Source organism: Ranitomeya imitator, chromosome 2 (genome assembly GCF_032444005.1).
Source record: "Ranitomeya imitator isolate aRanImi1 chromosome 2, aRanImi1.pri, whole genome shotgun sequence".
Lineage (NCBI taxonomy): Eukaryota > Metazoa > Chordata > Amphibia > Anura > Dendrobatidae > Ranitomeya > Ranitomeya imitator.
In genome coordinates, this window is record NC_091283.1 from 302,168,889 (window position 1) to 302,192,301 (window position 23,413).

Consider the following 23,413-nt stretch of genomic DNA (forward strand, 5'->3'; position numbering starts at 1 on the left):
ACCTCTCCCGTTCTGTCCATCTGTTATTCCCATAGATAAGAATGATGTAATGTGACGTCACCAGAATCTCTCACCTCTCCAGTAAGCCGGAAGAGGATCTCTAGGGTGAGGTGTAATATCCTCTCCGCCATCTTGTCTCTGTCCATATTCATCCTTGATGGGTAAATCAGGAAAATTCTCTAATATAGAAGATCTTCACTGAGAGGATCCGATATTGTAGAGACCTGAATGAGAAGATGAGCCGATGTAACATCATAAAATCCTTTGTAATAATACAATTACTGGAGATAATAAGGGAAACATATGAGATTTATTATTTTACAGTATTTAGTTTTCCATCTACTAATAAAACCTATATATTTAGGCCACAGACAACAAGCAGTTTCTCCCTCGGAGTCGGCAGCTGAATACGTTCCTCATAGACTCATCTTCCATAACGCTAATTCTCGTCTCATTTACCGACACTGGAATCGGCATTAGCAATACTGCAGGAGATATTCATTACACGTGACAGGAGAAATAACTACTTCATGATGAGGATGACTGTTATGACCTGGTGGTTAGGACAACAATGGACCTGATGGTTAAGAGCACCCAGAAAGACCTGATAGCCACAAAAACACAGAACAAGCTCTGGGAAGTGGGAACTCTGCTGACCGCAATCCCTAAGCCTATCACACACACTAAAAATAGCCGTGTATTGCTCCTAACGCTCCCTATGCAACTCGTCACAGCCTCAGAAACTAGCTAGCCCTAAAGAGGAAAAATAAGCCTACCTTGCCTCAGAGAAATTCCCCAAAGGAAAAGGCAGCCCCCACATATATTGACTGTGAGCAAGATGAAATCACAAACACAGAGATGAAATAGATTTAGCAAAGAGAGGGCCGACTTACTGAACAGACAGAGGATAGGAAAGGTCACTTTGCGGTCAGCAAAAAAAAACCTACAAAAGCCACGCAGAGAGTGCAGGGAAAAAACCCTTCCGCACCGACTCACGGTGGGGGGGCGCCCCTCTGCGTCCCAGAGCTTCCAGCAAGCAAGGCAATATTTAACAATAGCAAGCTGGACAGAAAAACTAGCAAACAAGCAAAATAGCAAAGAGGAACTTAGCTTCTGCTGGAGTAACAGGTAACCAGTACGATCCAGGAGCAAACTAGAGCCACAGTACAACATTGACAGCTGGCATCTAGCAATGATCCAAGTGGAGTTAAATAGAGTAGCCAGCTAACGAATTAAGCTTGTCACCTGTGGAAGGAAACTCAGAAACACCCACAGCCACCAGAGAAAGTCCATGGACAGAACCAGCCGAAGTACCATTCCTGACCACAGGAGGGAGCTCAACAACAGAATTCACAACAGACGACATCTTCATCTTCTACTACGGCTCTAGAAACATATTTGTCCAGAGTCCGTCACTGACTCCATCACCACCGGCCGTCTATATGAAGGTTTCCCGTCTTCCCCGCACTGTAATCTTCTATCACGTTAGATCTCAGGTCTGATTCACACACAGAAGTCTGAGGCTTTTATAAAAGCTTTTTGGCTTCCACAAACACCGTGGACAGAAGTTATCTGATACCAAAGTCTCCATGTACAGTGTTTTAGGGGGTTTAGTTCTCCCCTTACGCTTTCCTATATTACAAGGAAAACACCAGAAAAAAAGATTATTAACCCCTTCATGACATGCGCCGTACATGTACGGAGCATGTCGGGTCTCCCCGTTTGATGTGGGCTCAGGCGCTGAGCCCACATCTTTTCCGGCACATGTCAGCTGATTTCAACATCTGACTTGTGCCCCTAACATCCGCGGGTGGAATGGTGATCCAGCTTCGGCTGTTAACCTGATAAATGCTGCTGTCAATCTCTGACAGCAGAATTTAACACGATCGCACCGGAAGCTTGTCACTAACATGATCGCGGGTCACCGATAGTTTGGCCTGACAACCCGAGGTCTGCAGGAGACCCCTGTGGTTGTCATTGATGGATAGCTATCGGCGCTCACAGCAAGTGAACATTTCTGCTATCAGAACAGGGCTGAAGCACTGTGCAACCAATAGGCTTCACAAGTCAGTAAGAGGCATCTGATATCGCCGCCCCGCAATGGTTTATTAACCCATTTTAATCCGCAAACCCAGAGAGAGACAATACTGCGTGAGTGTTGGTATGTGAAAGGTTTGGCCACTGAAGAGAAATTACAGTTGCTATTAGTACTTGTAATATTGCTTATGTCATTCAAATGTTCAGCAATACAAGTTTTTAATTTCCTCGATGTACATCCGACATGTGCCATGTTACATGCAGTACAATCAATTTTAAAAATAACCTGATGTGTTACAGCTGATAAACTCTTATTAAATTTACGGGTATTATCATAATTTAAAAAAATTTGGTGTTAATTTTATTACAGGTTTTACAATTTACCACAACAAGAATAGTACTTAGCAACATCTTATCTATCAATGATTACATGAATGTTTATATCTTTATTCATATTTGCTAATGATCATGGACCTTGACTGGATCAGTCGCTAATACATAGAACACAAAGAAGGGGAAGGTATGGAAAACACAAAATACGACCACATGATCTAATAATATATATTGAAAAAACTTTATTATAAACATGGAACAGAATTGGGATTACATGGGGAACATGTGCAAATTCAAGCAAAAGTGCAATCATGCAAGAAAAGACGCCATGACCTGGACTTACCACACTAAATATATATATGTGGCAGCATATTCTGCTCAAAAAGTGATGTTGTAATATATGAGGTTACAATAGCAAGTATCAATGACAACACAAAGATTATACTATATCATTGTAAACTGCACCTGGGCAAAACACCTTAATATAAATTGGTATAACAATTATACCACAATCGTGCCCTAGCCTTTAATTAAGCAGACTTTACATCATGAAGAAATGCCTGTATCAATCATCATTGGAGTCAGTGTCCTAAAGGCATTAGATTATGGCTAGTGATGCTATATACTGTATGTCGACTTCTATCCTATATGGAGAACAACATATCAATTTTTACCTCAAAATCAGCAACACCGTGCGTGGGCGTCCAGGTCAGCGCGTCACCCGACGCGCGTTTCGGAGTCTTACTCCTTTGTCAGGGGATTTTGAGGTAAACATTGATGTTGTTCTCCATATAGGATAGAAGTCGACATATATAGCATATAGCAGATATTATAATATCTGGACCAGTGGAAGCGTGTATAATGCAAAACGGCAGTCATCCTTTTACTTGCACTGTCCCTGCCCTTATTACTTTGTCCATGAACTTATATTGGAAATAAAGGACTAAGGTTTCTTCATCACATAACGGAAGTGTTGCTGCTTTTTTTTTCTTCCTTTGGATTTATATTAAAGGGAACCTGTCACCTGAATTTGGCGGGACCGGTTTTCGGTCATATGGGCGGAGTTTTCAGGTGTTTGATTCACCCTTTCCTTACCCGCTGGCTGCATGCTGCCCGCAACATTGGATTGAAGTTCATTCTATGTCCTCTGTAGTACACGCCTGCGCAGGCAAGATTGCCTTGCGCAGGCGTGTACTACGGAGGACAGATAATGAACTTCAGGTTTTGACCAGGTGCAGTTTACAATGTACGGTGTTTCTAAAATGAACACCGTAACAATTATATAGTATAATCTTTGTGTTGTCATTGATACTTGCTATTGTAACCTCATATATTACAACATCACTTTTTGAGCAGAATATGCTGCCACATATATACAACCCCTGGCAAAAATTATGGAATCACCGGCCTTGGAGGATGTTCATTCAGTTGTTTAATTTTGTAGAAAAAAAAGCAGATCACAGACATGGCACAAAACTAAAGTCATTTAAGATGGCAACTTTCTGGCTTTAAGAAACATTAAGGCTGTGTGCACACGTTGCTGTTTTTTCGCGTTTTTTCCAGAAAAAAAAACGCTATAAAACCGCCAAAAAAAGCATACAATAAGCATCCCATCATTTAGAATGAATTCCGCATGTTTTGTGCACATGATGCGTTTTTTTCGCACACAAAAAATGCATCGCAGTAAAAAACGCAGCATGTTCATTAATTTTGCGTTTTTTTTGCAGCGTTCCCACTACAAAATGCATTGGGAAATGTCTGGAAAAAAAAACACATCAAAAACGCGGCAAAAATGCATGCAGATTTCTTGCAGAAAATTTCAGGTTTTTCTCAGGAATTTTCTGCGAGAAATACTGAACGTGTGCACATAGCCTAAAAGAAATCAAGAACAAAAAATGTGGTAGTCAGTAATGGTTACTTTTTTTTTTACCAAGCTTAGGGAAAATTATTTATTTAATGGACTCACTCAATTCTTAGGAAAAAAATTATGGAATCATGAAAAAGCAAACAAACAAAAAAACACTCCAAAACATCACTAGTATTTTGTTGCACCACCTCTGGCTTTTATTACAGCTTGCAGTCTCTAAGGTATGGACTTAATGAGTGTCACACAGGACTCTTCATCAATCTGGCTCCAACTTTCTCTGATTGCTGTTGCCAGCTCAGCTTTGCAGGTTGGAGCCTTGTCATGGACCATTTTCTTCAACTTTCACCAAAGATTTTCAATTGGATTGAGATCCGGACTATTTGCAGGCCATGACATTGACCTTATGTGTCTTTTTTCAAGGAATGTTTGCACCGTTTTTGCTCAATGGCAGGATGCATTATCATCTTGAAAAATGATTTCATCATCCCCAAACATCCTTTCAATTGATGGGATAAGAAAAGTGTCCAAAATATCAACATAAACTTGTGCATTTATTGAAGATGTAATGACAGCCATCTCCCCAGTGCCTTTACCTGACATGCAGCCCCATGTCATCAATGACTGTGGAAATTTGCATGTTCTCTTCAGGCAGTCATCTTCATAAATCTCATTGGAACGGCACCAAACAAAAGTTCCAGCATCATCACCTTGCCCAATGCAGATTCGCGATTCATCACTGAATATAACTTTCATCCAGTCATCCACAGTCCACGATTGCTTTTACTTAGCCCATTCTAACCTTGTTTTTTTCTGTTTAGGTGTTAATGATGGCTTTCTTTTAGCTTTTCTGTATGCAAATCCCATTTCCTTTAGGCGGTTTCTTACAGTTCGGTCACAGACGTTGACTCCAGTTTCCTCCCATTCATTCCTCATTTGTTTTGGAGACATATTGCTTTAAGTTTCCGGTCTTGATGCTTTGATGTCTTCCTTGGTCTACTAGTATGTTTGCCTTTAACAACCTTCCCATGTTGTTTGTATTTGTTCCAGATTTTAGACACAGCTGACTGAACAACCAATATCTTTTGCAACATTGCGTGATGATTTACCCTCTTAAGAGTTTGATAATCCTCTCCTTTGTTTCAATTGACATCTCTCGTGCTGGAGCCATGATTCATGTCAGTCCACTTGGTGCAACAGCTCTCCAAGGTGTGATCACTCCTCTTTAGATGCAGACTAACGAGCTGATCTAATTTCATGCAGGTCTTATTTTTGGGTATGAAAATTTACAGGGGGATTCCATAATTTTTTCCTCAGAATTGAGTGCTTCCATAATTTTTTCCCTATGCTTGCTTAAAAAAGTAAAGTAACCATTACTGACTACCACATTTTTTGTTCTTGATTTCTTTTAGTGTTTCTTAGAGCCAGAAAGTTGCCATTTGAAATGACTTTAGTTTTGTGCCATGTCTGTGATCTGCTTCTTTTCTTCAAAATTAAACAACTGAATGAACATCCTCCAAGGCCGGTGATTCCATAATTTTTGCCAGGGGTTGTATATTTAGTATGCTAAGTCCAGGTCATGGCGTCTTTTCTTGCATGATTGCACTTTTGCTTGAATTTGCACATGTTCGCCATGTAATCCCAATTCTGTTTCATGTTTATAATAAAAAAATTTAAATATATATTATTGGATCACGTGGTCGTATTTTGTGGTTTCCACACCTTCCCCTTCTTTAGGTTTTACAATTTGTAGTTCCGCATTTGTAACTACCTTTAATATCAAGCCATGTTCCATGTGAAGTTTTCGATAGGAACATGCTAGGAGATAGCATGTTCCCTACAATAGGGGCTCTTCTTGCAATCACATTGTGTCTTGATTGCAATATGGAAGCCAAGATAGGATCTTCATGAAGTATTGGTAAAAGGGTCATTGATAACACACCTAATTTAATAAAATAGAGGGCTGTATTAGAGACACATAAAAGGATTATTAGCCAGAGAGTTCACTTTATTCCTAGAGGAGTGATCACATAGAGAAGAGATCAGTTCGAGATCAGTTCCTCATGATTTTTAGATGAGATCACATTTTACCCCATTAATCCCATTGGACGTACAATCACGTCAAGGTGACCTGGGACTTAATTTCCAGTGACGGGATAGTACGTCCAGCGCGATCAGCTGCGCTCACGGGGGGAGCGCAGCCGATCGGGGCCGGGTGTCAGCTGACTATCACAGCTGACATCCGGCACTATGTGCCAGGAGCGGTCACGGACCGCCCGCGGCACATTAACCCCCGGCACACTGTGGTCAAACATGATTGCAGTGTTCTGGCGGTATAGGGAAGCATCGCGCAGGGAGGGGGCTCCCTGTGGGCTTCCCTGAGACCCTCGGAGCAACGCGATGTGATCGCGTTGTTCCAAGGGTCTCCTACCTTCTTCTCCCTGCAGGCCCTGGATCCAAAATGGCTGCATCCGGGTCCTGCAGGGAGGTGGCTTACCAGCGCCTGCTCAGAGCAGGTGCCAGGAAGCCTCCCTGCTGTACTTGTCAGATCGCTGATCTGACACAATGCACAGCAAAGTGTCAGATCAGCGATCTGTCACTTTACTGTGATGTCTCCTCATGGGGCAAAGTAAAAAAGTTTAAAAAAAAAAATATTTACATGTGTAAAAAATAAATAAATAAATAATTCCTAAATAAATAAAAAAAATATTGTTCCACTAAATACATTCCTTTAAATAAAAAAAAAAAAAGTACACATATTTAGTATCGCCGTGTCCGTAACGTCTCAACCTATAAAACTCTCCCACTAGTTAACCCCTTCAGTGAACACCGTAAAAAAAAAAAAAAAAAAACGAGGCAAAACACAATGCTTTATTATCATACCATTGAACAAAAAGTGGAATAACACGCGATCAAAAAGACGGATATAAATAACCATAGTACCGCTGAAAACGTCATCTTGTCCTGAAAAAAAATGAGCTGCCATACAGCATCATTAGGAAAAATATAAAAAAGTTATAGTCTTCAGAATAAAGCATTGCAAAAATAATTATTTTTTCTATAAAATAGTTTTTATCGTATAAAAACTCCAAAACATAAAAAAAAATAAAAATGAGATATCGCTGTAATCGTACTGACCCGTAGAATAAAACTGCTTTATCCATTTTACCAAACGCAGAATGGTATAAACGCCCCCCCCACAAAAGAAATTCATGAGTAGCTGTTTTTTGGTCATATTGCCTCACAAAAATCGGAATAAAAAGCGATCAAAAAAATGTCACGTGCCCGAAAATGTTACCAATAAAAACATCAACTCGTCCCGCAAAAAACAAGACCTCACATGACTCTGTGGACCAAAATATGGAAAAATTATAGCTCTCAAAATGTGGTAACGCAAAAAATATTTTTTGCAATAAAAAGCGTCTTTTAGTGTGTGACGGCTGCCAATCATAAAAATCCGCTAAAAAACCCGCTATAAAAGTAAATCAAACACCCCTTCATCACCCCCTTAGTTAGGGAAAAATAAAAAAATTAAAAAAATTTATTTATTTCTATTTGGGTTAGGGTTTGGATACATTTACAGTTGGGATTGGGGTGTCGAGATCCTGCCTCTGCACAGGGGGAATATCAAACCATCTCCTCTGCGGTCTCCCATTCTTCTCCAGACACAGTGGAGTCAGCTCAGCAGAGACGTCGGTCCCAGAGTCTGGCTCAGGCTGATACTGGACGACTGGTTACTGCTGCCTTTCCAGCTTCTGCCATTGGAGCCAGTACTGGGCAGCGGCGAGCAGACGTGTTTGGGACTAAGTTCTGCACTTCACTTTCTGAGCATGCCCAGGGCAAGATCTCTCATTGGAGATCAAGGGTCACATGCTTAAATACTGCAGCAAATCCCATTGGTCCTTTAGGAAGGTCCTGAAGGTGTTCTTCTTCTGTGGCTGACTCCCATTGGTCCTTCTGGGAAGGTCCTGTTCTTGCTGCAGCTATAAAAGGTTCGCATGGCCGCACGGTCATGCGCTAGTGTACATTTGGAATTGTGTGTGTTGATGAGTGCAAGTCGTTCTTTAAAATACCCTCCCTTGTGTATGACTGTTCGCAAAAGGTGGATGCTTGCTGTTTAGCGCCAGACTAAGCTGTCAACATAAAGACACAAGATACAGCGTCTACTGCTGTAACCGCCAGTGCAGTGCCATGCGTTTATAGAGCGCTTTCCTATCCCATGTCTGGGTGGTTAGTGGTGTTCGCCAAAGCAGCACAGTACGCTCGTGCTTTAAAGGGAAGGTGCCGCAATTTTGTTTTTGTATTAAAAATAATTGTTTATATAAACAATTATTTTTAATACAAAATTATTTTTTTTAACTTTAATATATTTTTTATTATTAATTATTTTTGCAGCCACTGGGCACCGCCATTTTGCTTTGCAGCAGTGTAAGAGTCCCAGCACGACACTTACACTGTGCAAAATACGGCTGCCCTGGACATAGGAGGCTGCGGTCGGGAGCCGACCCATTAGCTACATTTTAAGCTGCTCTCTGCTCTGATGTGGCCATGCCCCCTGGGCTGTCTCCACATCACAGCAGAGGCAGGAGATCGGCGCCATCTTGCTTCAGCCTACAGTGGAGTGTATGTACCTGTGAGCTCCACTGTGACTGAGAGCCGTGCTGTTAGAGGGGCAGCTCCATCTGTCTCCCCTCACACTCAGCGGCCGTTCCCTGTCCTCTGCTGCCTGGTGTGTATCTGTAATCCCTAGAGAGGGTGAAGGAGTGCTGCCTTCTGATGTCCTCTATCTGGAGCTGCAGAGAGGTAACAGAGGCGGATGGGGAGAATCTCTGTGCTGCTCCGACCCTGCCTCACTGTAGCTCCTCACAGGACATCAGACCGTGCATTTCTCACTATACTGTGCTGAGCCATGTATCTAATCCTCTCCTGTGTAATACTGTCTGCTGGCCCCTGTATCTAATCCTCTCATGTGTGATACTATGCTGAGCCATGCATCTAATCCTCTCCTGTGTGATACTGTCTGCTGAGCCATGCATCTAATCCTCTCCTGTGTGATACTATGCTGAGCCATGCATCTAATCCTATACTGTGTGATATTATGCTGAGCCGTGTATCTAATCTTCTCCTGTGTGATACTGTCTGCTGAGCCGTGTATCTAATCCTCTCCTGTGTGATATTATGCTGAGCCGTGTATCTAATCCTCTCCTGTGTGATACTGTCTGCTGAGCCGTGTATCTAATCCTCTCCTGTGTGATACTGTCTGCTGAGTCGTGTATCTAATCCTCTCCTGTGTGATATTATGCTGAGCCGTGTATCTAATCCTCTCCTGTGTGATACTGTCTGCTGAGCCGTGTATCTAATCCTATACTGTGTGATATTATGCTGAGCCGTGTATCTAATCCTCTCCTGTGTGATACTGTCTGCTGAGCCGTGTATCTAATCCTCTCCTGTGTGATATTATGCTGAGCCGTGTATCTAATCCTCTCCTGTGTGATACTGTCTGGTGAACCGTGTATCTAATCCTCTCCTATGCACTCCTCTCCCCCCTGCATATCTGTCCCCATTGCACACAACTCAATGCGTGCGATAACAGGAGCTGCGGGCGTCATGCTGTATTATGGCATTACGTGAGATCTATATGACGGTATTATGTGATCTGTATGGTGGTATTATGCTTAATCAGTATTGTGAGAATTATATGGTGGTATTGTGTGTGATCTATATGGCGGTATGTGAGAACACTGGTGGTATTGTGTGATCTATATGGCGGTATTATGTGAGAACACTATGGCAGTATTATGTGATCTATATGGCGGTATTATGTGAGAACACTATGGCAGTATTATCTTCAGAAAGAGGACCCATTCTATGGTGGTTCTGGCTGAGCACCTGCACGCGGGTTTGAGGTAATAGAGGGGGCAGCATGACCTCCAGTTAGGTGTAGTCAGGGGAAGGCTGGTGAGGCAGCTGAAGAGAGGGGTCTCATTTTTATCGTTAATATATGGCTACATTTCCTTCCCAGCGTCACCCCAGACTGCGCCTGTCACCTCGCTTTCACACATCGCCAGGACAGGATGGGGAAGACAGGATCTGAGGAGGGGAATGGGGTCTGCATGCAAAGTCTGGATCAGAACAGGCCATCAATCCGCAGAAATGTTTCCTGGATTTCTGTGAAGCAGACGGTCCATCCAAGTGTATAAAAGACAGCGTCCATGTACAATCCCTGGCTGCTCCGCGCACCAAACAGGGGGCCCCTATAGACCAGCACACTGCTCTCCTGAAATACTCTGTGCTGCTGTCACCCTGCTCCCTCCACCACATATCTCCCAGAATCCTTGCTGCCTGCCATCCTCAGTGACCGTCTACTTGTCAGTATAAGGCTGCTTTCACACTAGCGTCGGTACGGGCCCGTCGCATGCTGTGAAAGAAATGTCCAACGTGGGCAGCAGAAGCAGTCTTACGACGCTTCCGCTGCCCCATTGTAAGGTCTGGGCATGAGGGGGCGGAGTTTCTGCCGTGCATGCGCGGTCGAAAATGGCGGACTCGACGCACAAACAAACGTTACATGTAACTTTTTTTGTGGCGGCGGTCCACCAAAACATGACGCAACCGTCGCACGACAGTTGCGACGTGTGGCAATACGTCGGTAATGTTAGTCTATGGGGAAAAAACGCATCCTGCAGACAACTTTGCAGGATGTGTTTTTTCTCCTGAACGACGCATTGCAACGTACAGCCAACAACGCTAGTGTGAAAGTAGCCTAAGGCTGCCGTCCACTATCAGTATTTGGTCAGTATTTTACCTCAGTATTTGTAGCTAAAACCAGGAGTGGGTGATAAATGCAGAAGTGGTGACGTGTTTCTATTATACTTTTCCTCTAATTGTTCCTCTCCTGGTTTTGGCTTACACATACTGAGGTAAAATACTGACCAAATACTGCTAGTTTGACGGCAGCCTTACTCTGCAGTCACCAACAAAATGGCTGCTCACTGGGTCCCTGAATATCATCCTCTCTAATCCCTTAGCAAACACCCAGAAGGGGAGGAGAGGAGACATCACACAGGTCAGCAGACTCCGCCCATAATTACTGCAGTGCAGTAATGTGAGCTAGTTGTACAATAGGTTTTTCTGAAATTTCAGAAGCTGCTCCCCCTAGTGTTTAAAAGTGGAAATTCCAAAACTTTTCAAATTATTTTTCATATTTTACTAAATTATAAACAAATGATAATATTTTTTAAGAAAATGTAATCATTAATTCTTTACATTTTTACAATTTCTGAAAAAAAATTTTTTTTGATGGCACCTTCCCTTTAAGTTATATTTTCTGTTACTTTGACACCCCAGTTGCGGTGTTGAGCGCAAGTGGTCTGAACGTACTCTAATCCTGTGTCTTGGGATAGAGTCCTGAGACTCCTTGCTTGCGCTCTTGGTGCGATACCGCGGCCCTGTGACGCAACAGGGTTTGCTTCCTTCCCACAGGGTGAAGTTAACCCGTGTGTGTATCCACATTGTACCGCCATATAGTCCGTCATTACTCAGCAGCAGGTTCCATCTCTGCACGGTGGACCCCGGGCTGCGAACGCACCTTATACCATCTCTCTTATAATTTGGTGCGTTCCGCTAGCCCTAACATTACACTAGCGCCAGGGTCTGGCTAGTAATGACGGACAAACAGCAATCCTTGTGTCACGCCGTAAGCGGCGTTAAAGGGGGAGGACGGGGTACTGGGACCCGCCCCTGACCCTACCACTTTAATGGGGCCCTGGCTTTCCCTTATCTCGGGGGTACCTATGAAGGTTAGGAGGCCCGAGCCGCCAGCGTATCCCTGTCTCCTGTGCAGGCCCTATGAGTGGTTCCCTCTCGCCCCAAAGGAGGTGGAGTGCACCCGTGTAATAATACAACAAATAACAGGGTATACAGACAAGGTAACTAAAAGACTCAAACTCACCAAATGCTCACACAACCACAGAGGAAACAGAGAATGGAAGAGAAGGAATAAACTTAGGAAGGAAAACAGGTTTAACATGCAACCAAAACTAGACACCAATCTCTGTAAATAAACCTCCAACACCTCTCTCCATCAACCTCCAGCCAGGCAGTAGAACTGATCACTGACAATAGCTGAAGTCAGGACTGGGTCTATATAGAGGATCAGATTACAAAATCCAGTTCAGCTGAGAGAGACCCAGCTCTCAGCAATAAGGTTAACTCCTGCACTGCCGGCACAAAGCAGCCAGGTCAGAATATAGGTGAAGAACTTCTGTTCACAGTGTGTGAACGAGGCCCAGAGCGCGGCGGTTCTCTGGAACCTCTCTGTCGCGGTAGCCCCGTGACACCTTGCTGTACATCCAGCAGCTGGAGGGCAGGTTGGTGGCTCTTGAGTGCACAACCTCAGCTGTGGATGTAACCGCAGTTGCTGTTCAGGTTGCTAGCGTGGCTGCAGTAACCTTGTTCACTGCCACCCCTGTTCCGACTCTATCTCGCCTCCCGCTGCCAGAAAAATTTTCTAGTGATAGTAAGTCTTGTAGGGGTTTCGTGAGTCAGTGCTCTATACATCTCGAGCTTCTGCCGCATGCTTCCCCACAGAGCGGGCTAAGGTGGGATTTATTGTGTCTCTCCTGTCGGACAGGGCGTTGGAGTGGGCTACGCCGCTGTGGGAGAGTGGCGATCATGTGGTGCAAAGTGCTTCGTTGTTCCTGAGCACTCTGAAACAGGTCTTTTTAGGACCTCGTGTCACCCATGATACAGCGCTCCAACTGTTGGCATTGACTTAGGGCTCGTCCTTGGTCAGCCATTTTGCAATCCACTTTCGCACCCTAGCATCTGAGCTGGAGTGGTCAGATAAAGCCCTTATTCCAATATTTTTGAGGGGGCTGGCTGACCACGTGAAGGACGCTCTGGCCACTAGGGAGATTCCCGCCACACTGGAGGAATTAATAGCAGAGTCCACTCGTATTGACCTCCATTTTCACGAGCGGAGGTTAGACTGAGCCCAGTGTAGGCAGAGGTTTCAGCTGGCTCCCACCTTCACCAAACCTTTGGAATCTCCAGTCCAGGCCTCTGAGTCACATGAAGTCATGGAAGTGTCACGAGCGGGATCTAGGTCCCAGACCGCTCGTGCACTCCAGGTTTGTCATGTTTGCCAGCAGTCAGGACATCTTGCCACCAGCGGTCGAGGAAACGTCAACGTCTAGTGGTAGTAGGTGGAGGTACACTAGACATGGCGACGTTTGCCTCCAAATTGTCCTTTAAGGGGACAATTACTATAGGCCCATTTTCCAACTCGGTAGAGCTATGCGTGGATTCTGGGACGGAGGGCAATTTTTTGTCATGTGCCTTCGCCCAATGTCATGCAATTTCCCTGGTAATGTTAGCTCAACCAGTGACCGTACGACTGGTAAATGGGTCGACACTGCCCTCATAGATAACACACCAGACCATCCCTTTCACTCTGTCCATGTCGCCATCTCATCAGGAGATTATATCTCTGCTCGTCATTCCTGAGGGAATTGATGAGGTCCTGTTAGGGATGCCTTGGCTACGGTACCATTCTCCTCCTATTGAGTGGTCCACAGGCAAAATTTTGGGATGGGGTGAATCTTGTGGGGGTAGATGTCAGAGAGAATGTGTTCAGTATGTTACTACTGAGGTACCCGCAGATCTATCCTCTCTCCCCAAGCAATATTGGCCCTATGCAGACGTGTTCTCCAAAAGAGCTGCGGAGACCCTTCCGCCTCACCGCCCCTATGACTGTCCTATTGACAGTACATCCAGGAAAATCTGGCAAGAGGATTCATTAGGAAGTCAGTGTCACCTGCAGGGGCTGGGTTCTTCTTTGTGCAAAAGAAGAACGGGGAACTACGTCCATGCATAGATTACAGGGGTCTTAACGCCATCACCATTAAGAATAAGTATCCTTTGCCCCTGATATCTGAGCTCTTTGATAAGCTTCTGGGAGCAAGGGTATTTACAAAATTAGATCTGCGGGGTGCTTACAACCTGATTCGCATCCGTGAGGGGGACGAATGGAAGACGGCTTTTAACACCAGGGATGGGCACTATGATTATCTGGTGATGCCCTTCGGGCTCTGTAATGCCCCAGCCGTTTTCCAAGACTTTGTGAACGACATCTTCCGGGATATGCTCTCCAACTCAGTTGTAGTCGATCTGGATGATATTCTCATCTACTCTCCAGATATCGACTCCCACCGGAGAGATGTTATAATAAATGAAATGTGGATTACATCTGCGCTGCTGCGACAAATAATAGATCCAGATATACTGTTAGGGTGTTCGGGTGGTTTAGGGTGTTCGGGTGGTTTATTCAACGTGTTTCGAAGCTCAAAGGCTTCTTCTTCAGGAAGTTTCCACACAAAGAGAGAGATGTTTGCAGAGCCTTCGACCTCTTACGGGCAAATTCCCTCTACGCAAAGTTGGAGAAATGTGTGTTTGAGCAGGAGTCCTTACCTTTCCTGGGCTATATCATCTCCGCCCAGGGATTGGCTATGGATCCTGCCAAACTACAGGCTGTGATGGACTAGCAGGAACCTCATTCTTTTAAAGCAGTGCAGCGCTTTATGGGGTTCATTAATTACTATCGCCAGTTCATTCCACACTTCTCAACTTTGGTAACTCCCTTGGTTGCCCTCACCAAGAAGGGAGCATATCCCAAATTATGGTCTGAGGAGGTCTCCAAGGCCTTTCTCTCCATTAAGTCACACTTCGCTAGCGCTCCCATCCTACATCGCCCCGATGTAGATAAGCCATTTATAATGGAGGTGGATGCCTCATCTGTTGGTGCTGGAGCAGTCCTTTTCCAAAAGGATGCTCAAGGTCGGAAGCATCCTTGCTTCTTCTTTTCTAATACCTTCTCACCAGCAGAGAGGAATTATTCCATCGGGGACAGGGAGTTGCTAGCCATGAAGTTGGCCTTCTCGGAGTGTAGACATCTCTTAGAGGGAGCTCGTTTTCCCTTCCAAGTCTTCACAAATCACAAGAATTTGGTGCACCTGCAGACAGACCAGCGGTTAAATTCTCGCCAGACCAGATGGTCCTTGTTCTTCTCCTGGTTCCATTTCACCCTCCATTTTCTTTCCGGAGAAAATGACATTCGTGCCGACGCTCTCTCTCGCTCCGTTGTATCATCTGAGGAGGAGGAAGAGGAGCCTCGGTTTATTGTCCCCACCAAGAGCCTGAGAACTGTGGCCCCGGATTCGCTCGAGTCTGTGCCTCTGGGCAAGACTTTTGTACCATCCAATCTGCGTCCGGAGGTTCTCATCTTGGGCTCACTCATCCAGGGTGGGTGGACATTTTGGGTCCAAAAGGACATCTGAGCTACTGGCAAGGACATATTGGTGGCCGCATATGGCTCGTGACATCGCAGACTATGTTCGGGTGTGTGTCTTTTGCGCCAAGAACAAGTCTCCTCGGCAATGGCCAGCTGGGTTGCTTTACCCCCTGCCGGTGGTGAACAGACCCTGGGAGAATGTCAGGATGGACTTTGTGGTGGGCTTACCCAAGTCTCGTAGCTGCACCATTATCTGGTTGATCACCGACCATTTTTCCAAAATGGTGCACTTGGTGCCTCTTCCACGGCTACCTTCTGCACGGGCTCTGGCAGCATTGTTCATCAAGCATATCTTTCGCCTACACGGTATGCCGGACAAAATTGTCAGTGACCGGGGTCCCCAGTTTGTGTCTCGATTCTGGAGAGAGCTTTATCGTCTACTCAGTATTGAGTTGAATCTCTCCTCGGCATAACATCCCGAGACGAATGGGTTGGTTGAGAGGGCCAACCAGGCGCTGGTCACATATTTATGACATTTTGTTTCTGCCAGGCAGGATTACTGGGTATCCTTGCTACCGTGGGTAGCGTTTGCACTTAACAACGCTGCAGCCGACTACACCGGTCAGACTCAATTCCTCCTAAATTACGGCCAGCATCCGCGTGTCCCTGTGTCCATGCCCGTGTCTTCCGCTGGCTCCAGGGTGGCAGACTGGTCTGTGGAGGCACGGGACATTTGGGACCGCACTCAGGATGCCAGTCGGGCCTCCAAGGAGATAATGAGGACCTCCGCCGATGCTCATCGGCGCCCCACTCTGACCTTTGCTCCTGGCGACTTGGTGTGGCTCTCTGTCCATAACATCAGGCTGCGAGTTGAGTCCACTAAGTTTGAACCTCGCTATTTGGGTCCCTTCAAGGTCCTCGAATAGGTTAACCCTGTGGTCTACCGTCTGGCCCTTTCTCCACGCCTGGCTATCACTGACACCTTTCATGTGTCCCTCTTGAAGCCCGTATACATGTCCCTGTTTTCCGAGTCATCTGCCGGGACATCGGGTTTGTCTACGGACGATTACGAGGTGAACGCTATTTTGGGGTGCAAGGTGGTACGTGGCAAAAAATTCTATTTGGTGGATTGGAAAGGTTATGGTCCAGAGGACAGGTCTTGGAAGCCTGCTGAACACATTCGAGCTCCACAGATCATTGCTGCCTTCAAGCGTAGCGAGGTCCAAGGAGGAGGGGTAATGTTAGGTGTTGAAATCCCATGTCTGCACAGAGGGAATCACGAACCATCTCCGCTGCGGTCTCCCATTCTTCTCCAGACGCAGTGGAGTCTGCTCAGCAGAGACATCGGTCCCAGTGTCTGGCTCAGGCTGATACTGGATGACTTGTTACTGCTGCCTTTCCAGCTTCTGCCATTGGAGCCAGTACTGGGCAGCCGCGAGCAGACGTGTTTGGGACTAAGTCCTGCTCTTCTCTTTCTGAGCATGCCCAGGGAAAGATCTCTCATTGGAAATCAAGGGTCACATGCTTAGACACTGCAGCAAATCCCATTGGTCCTTTAGGAAGGTCCTGAATATGTTCTTCTTCTGTGGCTGAGTCCCAATGGTCCTTCTGGGAAGGTCCTGTTCTTGCTGCAGCTATAAAAGGTTTGCATGGCCGCACGGCAATGCGCTAGTGTACATTTGGAATTGTGTGTGTTGATGAGTGCAAGTCATTCTTTAAAATACCCTCCCTTGTGTATGACTGTTCGCAAAAGGTGGATGCTTGCTGTCTAGCGCCCGACTAAGCTGTCAACATAAAGACACACGATACAGCGTCTATTGCTGTAACCGGCAGTGCGGCGCCGTGCGCTTATAGAACGCTTTCCTATCCCAAGTCTGGGTGGTTAGTGGCGTCTGCCAAAGTGGCACAGCACGCACTCTTGTGCTTTAAGTTATATTTTCTGTTACGTTGACACCCCAGTTGTGGTGTCGAGCGCAAGTTGTCTGAACATACTCTAACCCTGTGTCTTGGGATAGAGTCCTGAGACTCCTTGCTTGCGCTCTTGGTGCGGTACCGCGGCCCTGTGACGCAACAGGGTTTGCTTCCTTCCCACAGGGTGAAGTTAACCCGTGTGTATATCCACATTGTACCGCCATATAGTCCGTCATTACTCAGCAGCAGGTTCCATCTCTGCACGGTGGACCCCGGGCTGCGAACACCTTATACCATCTCTCTTATAATTTGGTGCGTTCCGCTAGCCCTAACAAGGGGTGTGTCAGGGTTAGGGGTGTGGTTAGGGTTATGGTTAGGGGTGTGTTGGAGTTGGGGTTAGGGGTGTGGTTGGGATTAGGGTTATGTTTGGGTTAGGGTTTCAGTTAGAATTGGGGGTTTCCACTGTTTAGGCACATCAGGCTCTCCAAACGCGACATGGCGTCCGATCTCAATTCCGGCCAATTCTGCATTGAAAAAGTAAAACAGTGCTCCTTCCCTTCTGAGCTCTCCCATGCGCCCAAACAGGGGTTTACCCCTAACATATGAGGTATCACCGAACTCAGGACAAATTGGACAACTTCTGGGGTCCAATTTCTCTTGTTAACCTTGGGAAAATAAAAATTTGGGGGGCTAAAAAATCATTTTTGTAGGAAAAAATGATTTTTTATTCTCACGGCTCTGCGTTATAAACTGTAGTGAAATACTTGGGGGTTCAAAGTTCTCACAACACATCTAGATAAGTTCCTTGGGGGGTCTAGGTTCCAATATGGGGTCACTTGTGGGGGGTTTCTACTGTTTAGGTACATCAGGGGCTCTGCAAATGCAACGTGATGCCTGCAGACCAATACATCTAAGTCTGCATTCCAAATGGCGCTCCTTCCCTTCCGAGCTCTGCCATGTGCCCAAACGGTGGTTCCCCCCACATATGGGGTATCATCGTACTTAGGACAAATTGGACAACTTTTGGGGTCCAATTTCTTTTGTTACCCTTGGCAAAATAAAAATTTGGGGGGCTAAAAAACCATTTTTGTAGGGAAAAAAAATTATTTTTTATTTTCACGGCTCTGTTTTATAAACTGTAGTGAAATACTTGGGGGTTCAAAGCTCTCACAACACATCTAGATAAGATCCTTTGTGGCATGACCCCAGATGATGTCACGTAATCACAGGTCATTTTCTGGGACCGGAGCTTCGCGAGGAGTGGGAAGCCTGCCGGGGGACGCTGGAAGGTGAGAATATCATTATTTTTTATTTTTATTTTTTTTTAACAATTATATGGTACCCAGGGCCTGGAGGAGAGTCTCCTGTCCTCCACCCTGGGTACCAACCGCACATGATCCGCTTACTTCCCACATGGTGGGCATAGCCACATGCGGAAAGTAAGCGGATCAATGCATTCCTATGTGTGCGGAATCCCCACGATTCCGCACAAGGAATGAACTTGCTGCGTTTTTTCCCGGAATGTGATTCCGCTGCGGAAAAAAGCATGTGCACAAAAAATGCGGAATGCATTCTAATAATAGGATGCTTAATGTGTGCGTTTTTTTCGCGGTTTTATTGCGTTTTTATAGCGAAAAAACGTAAAGAAAAGCGAAAATTCCTAAACATGTGCACACAGCCTAAGAGTCCCATTTTCATAAATGAAACAAGATGGGTCTGCTTATGTGTCACACACCACATGGCCAGCTAGGGTTGTTAAATGTTACAATGACATTTTCTAGTGAATGTATTTGTAGTGATTGAAAGCAATGTTAAAGTTGAAAAACGCTTCAAAAACGCTGCGTCTGAACTAAGCCTAAGTAGGGGAGGAAATTTTTGATCTGCGGTTAATTATTTGGCCTTACAGGCAAGTCATTAACCTGCAAAGGATGTACCTTGACATATCCCAGCAAAATCCATTTTGGTTTCGTTTTAGTGTGTTTTTTGTGGCACCAGGAAAAATGGCATGAATCTCAGAGAAAATTGTTTAAAGCTGTGAACTAGGAGTCAGGAATGCTTCCAGGGGCAATCCCCATGATGTTCATGTGTCATTTGAGCAGTGTTTCCATCATTTTCAGATGTTTTTAGACCTTAAAAGGACCCCCCGGGAGGATTGCGGTAAAAATACTTGTGTCTCCCATAGACTTACATTGGGCTCGTTGCTCGGGTTGGAATACCCGAGTATTCCAATTTGCTCAACCCGAGCAACGAGCACTCGAGCATTTTAGTGCTCGCTCATCACTAATAATGTGCCGTCAGTAAATAGAATGGCAAGGAAATGTATAATGGGTGCTAGGCCTAATATGTATGGAGATAAACATGAAAAAGGACGCATTATACATATAGAGGGGGGAGTGGTGAAGAAAGTGTTTCCTCTATGAGCAACCTATTAATGTGTGTAAATATTAGCAGTGAGCTGTAAAGTGTTAAAGTGTGGATAAGCACTTAAAAAAATGAAAATATGGTGGGGTGTGGCTTGAGCTCTGGCAATGTAGGAGGCAGAAGGTCTGAGCTCCCACCCTGACATCTTAAAAGCGACTCACAAAGCCTACAAGAATATTATCTAACTGACTCTTCCTGTCCAGAACAGTTTCTCATCGTGCCTGGACCATTTTGATACCAAAATCTGGGTTTTTGGACAAAGAAATCAGAAGACACAGCGTTTTAAAATCTGAGGACAACAGCGGTGCAGGAGAGGCGGAGGGATCCTCTCTTTATCATTTAATCTTTGTGGAGAAATCCGCCATAGTTCCAGTGTTACTCACCCAGAGGACACACAAGATGGACTTCCCCAGCATCAAGGGACCCACAGCAACCTCTTAATGTGAGGCACAACAGGCATCTCACTCTATTACCGCGGCAGGCCTGCAACGCCCTGGGCTGTGCTTACCACGAGGTGCAGAAAGTAGATCTGGCACCATCTTGCAACAGACCCAGGCTCAGATATGACAGCGGCTCTCGGCGCTCCTTGCATCTAGCTGCAGCATGATACAGAAGAGACTGCAGAGTCTGCCGGTGAGCCTCTTGCGAGGAGCCCTGTGGCCAGTGACAGATCCGGTGTTGCCCACCGGGACCCATCAAGGAGCGGTGCAAAGAATCTGGCAGCGGCAGACCCTAAAGTACAAGGGAACACTCCCAGCAGAACTAACCGAGGGACGGAGTAGGGAAGGCCCCAAGCATAACAGACTAAAGAGGGACTCGGTGCTGCTCAGTGCTGACAGAGAGGATATGCCTAAAAACCAATAGGCCTGCATTTCCTCCTATAAGATTCACACAACACCCTGTTTGGGATGACAGTCAGATAATCACTGAAGCAATTTAACCTATATACTGGAGGCAACAGTACTGTATTGAGCGCCTAGGTTAAAGACTCGAGATATAACTAACTCTGCGAGTCCTAATATAAATAAACCACAGCAGATACTCTACTTTGTCTATATTGCCTTAACCTTGCAGTCTACCTAAAGGCATATTCGTTATAAATCTTATCCTGTGGCACCACCTGGCTTGAGGACTAAAGTCTACCTGGCATTGTACTACACCAGAGTTTGACCCTCTTACACTGGAGACCCTTATAAATAAGATATATAAGCCTGTATCAATGAGATGATTGGTTGTCTATCTTCACACAACATATCTCCTTATTGGGAAACAGCCATCTACATCATCGCAAGCTCTCTATCTTCTTAAAGGGATCACTCACCTGACCTACTTGCCTACCTACCATCTTTGCCAATACTGTATGGTCATAGTGTACCCACTTGTCTATTTTTCAACTTTAATTCTATTGCAAGTATATTGAAATCTCGTTTGTATTATGCTATATTGCAGGTTAAAAATTCTACATATATACTCTGAACTGTGCTATCATATACAGTTCTCGTGAAAATTACTGGTTGGCGGCTTGCTGGGGGCAGTGGACTTAAAATGGAGCCAGCTGGAGGGAAGTTCAAAAACAAATCTCAAAAAAACAGACAGACCTCCCTGGGAGCTATCTCAAAATCATATGAGGACTTCCCAAACCGATTAAGTCCTATTAAATCTAGGTCTCCACTAAAAGGAGATGAATCAAAACCTTCCTATCCAAAACAATCATATATCCCGACATATAATAAGACAATAAAAGGAGGGGTTGGCCCAAAAAAACAACAGCTAAAACAAATCCCAGCTCACTTTCTTTCAAAAGTGACACTAAAGGAGACACCAAACCACTGACGCCATCTGTGATACCTACAGAGGAATTGGACACCTCTAAATCGTATAAAAGAAAGGGTCTTAGTGACCAAGAGAATAAAGCTAACCCGTCTACAGATGAGTCAGATAGCCTTTCAGACGATTACTCACCTAACAAAGACTTTAATAAAATTGAACAAGTTATGAAATTTCCTCTACAGTTATTAGCTTTAATATTTAACCACCATCTGACCGAATCATGGAACAAATCTGGCATTAAGAGAATTGGGAATATTCACAATGGGATTAAATTCCTTAAGGTACCGTCACACTGAACGATATCGCTAGCGATCCGTGACGTTGCAGTGTCCTGGCTAGCGATATCGTTCAGTTTGACAGGCAGCAGCGATCAGGATCCTGCTGTGATGTCGTTGGTCGGTGCAGAAAGTCCAGAACTTTATTTCGTCGCTGGATCTCCCGCAGACATCGCTTCACTGGTAACCAGGGTAAACATTGGGTTACTAAGCGCAGGGCCACGCTTAGTAAAGCAATGTTTACCCTGGTTACCAGCGTAAACGTAAAAAAAAATAATCAGTACATACTTACCTTCCGCTGTCTGTTCCCCGGCGTTCTGCTTCTCTGCACTGTGAGCGCCGGCCAGCCGGAAAGCAGAGCACAGCGGTGACGTCACCGCTGTGCTTTCCGGCTGGCGCTCACAGTCAGTGCAGAGAAGCAGAGCGCCGGAGGACAGACAGAGGAAGGTAAGTATGTAGTGGTTTTTTTTTTACGTTTACGCTGGTAACCAGGGTAAACATCGGGTTACTAAGCGCGGCCCTGCGCTTAGTAACCCGATCTTTACCCTGGTTACCAGGGGACCGGCATCGTTGGTCGCAGGAGAGCTGTCTGTGTGACAGCTCTCCAGCAACCACACAGTGACGCTGCAGCGATCGGGATCGTTGTCTGGATCGCTGCAGTGTGACGGTACCTTTACATTCAGCAAGATAAAATCTAAATACAATTTACCCTCTTCTGAAGTGGTCCTTTTTACTATGCTAAAGGACAGTATACAAAAACTCCTGACTGTAAAGCCTTGAATCTTGAAATCCTTTCTTTACTGCTGTGCAACCTAAACAATAAATCATTTGGAGCCTAATTAACCTATATAGTTACAGTGCCTTGCGAACATATTCAGCCACATATCATGCTTCAAGCATAAAGATACCAAATGTACATTTTTGGTGAAGAATCAACAACAAGTGGAACACAGTTGTGAAGTTGACCGAAATTTATTGGTTATTTTAAAATTTTTGTGAAAATTCAAAAACTGAAATGTGGGGTGTGCAATATTATTCGGCCCCTTTACTTTCAGTGCAGCAAACTCACTCCAGAAGTTCATTGTGGATCTCCGAATGATCCAATGTTGTCCTAAATGCCTAATGATGATAAATAGAATCCACCTGTGTGTAATCAAGTCTCTCAACACTCTCCCTTATGTGTTGCAGAGACTGCGGACAACAGGGTAATCTCTTTCACTTATTTTGGGGTTGTCCGATAATAAAAAATCTCTGGTTCCAGGTATCGCACCATAATAACTCCTTTTCTGACAACTTTGTGATCACCCCTCAAAGGGAGCTTCTTTCCCTTGACATTGAGCAATTTGACCCCTCGGTTAGAAATGTCATCATACAGATCCTCCTAGTTGTCAAAAATGCATTGGCATTCTGGTGGAAAAAACCCAAAACATCCAAATTCTCAAATATTTTGGACAA

The 23,413-nt window shown here is 45.0% G+C and overlaps 1 protein-coding gene across 1 annotated transcript in view; it reads right to left on the reverse strand.

Annotated features, from left to right (window-relative positions):
- LOC138663367 (zinc finger protein 84-like) overlaps positions 1-23,413 on the reverse strand; it is a 52,179-nt gene that overhangs the window by 27,857 nt on the left and 909 nt on the right. The window contains exon 2 of the mRNA XM_069749541.1: positions 75-224. Coding sequence (XP_069605642.1) covers positions 75-152 — 78 coding nt within the window. The 5' untranslated portion in view covers positions 153-224. The remainder of the gene's footprint in view (positions 1-74; positions 225-23,413) is intronic.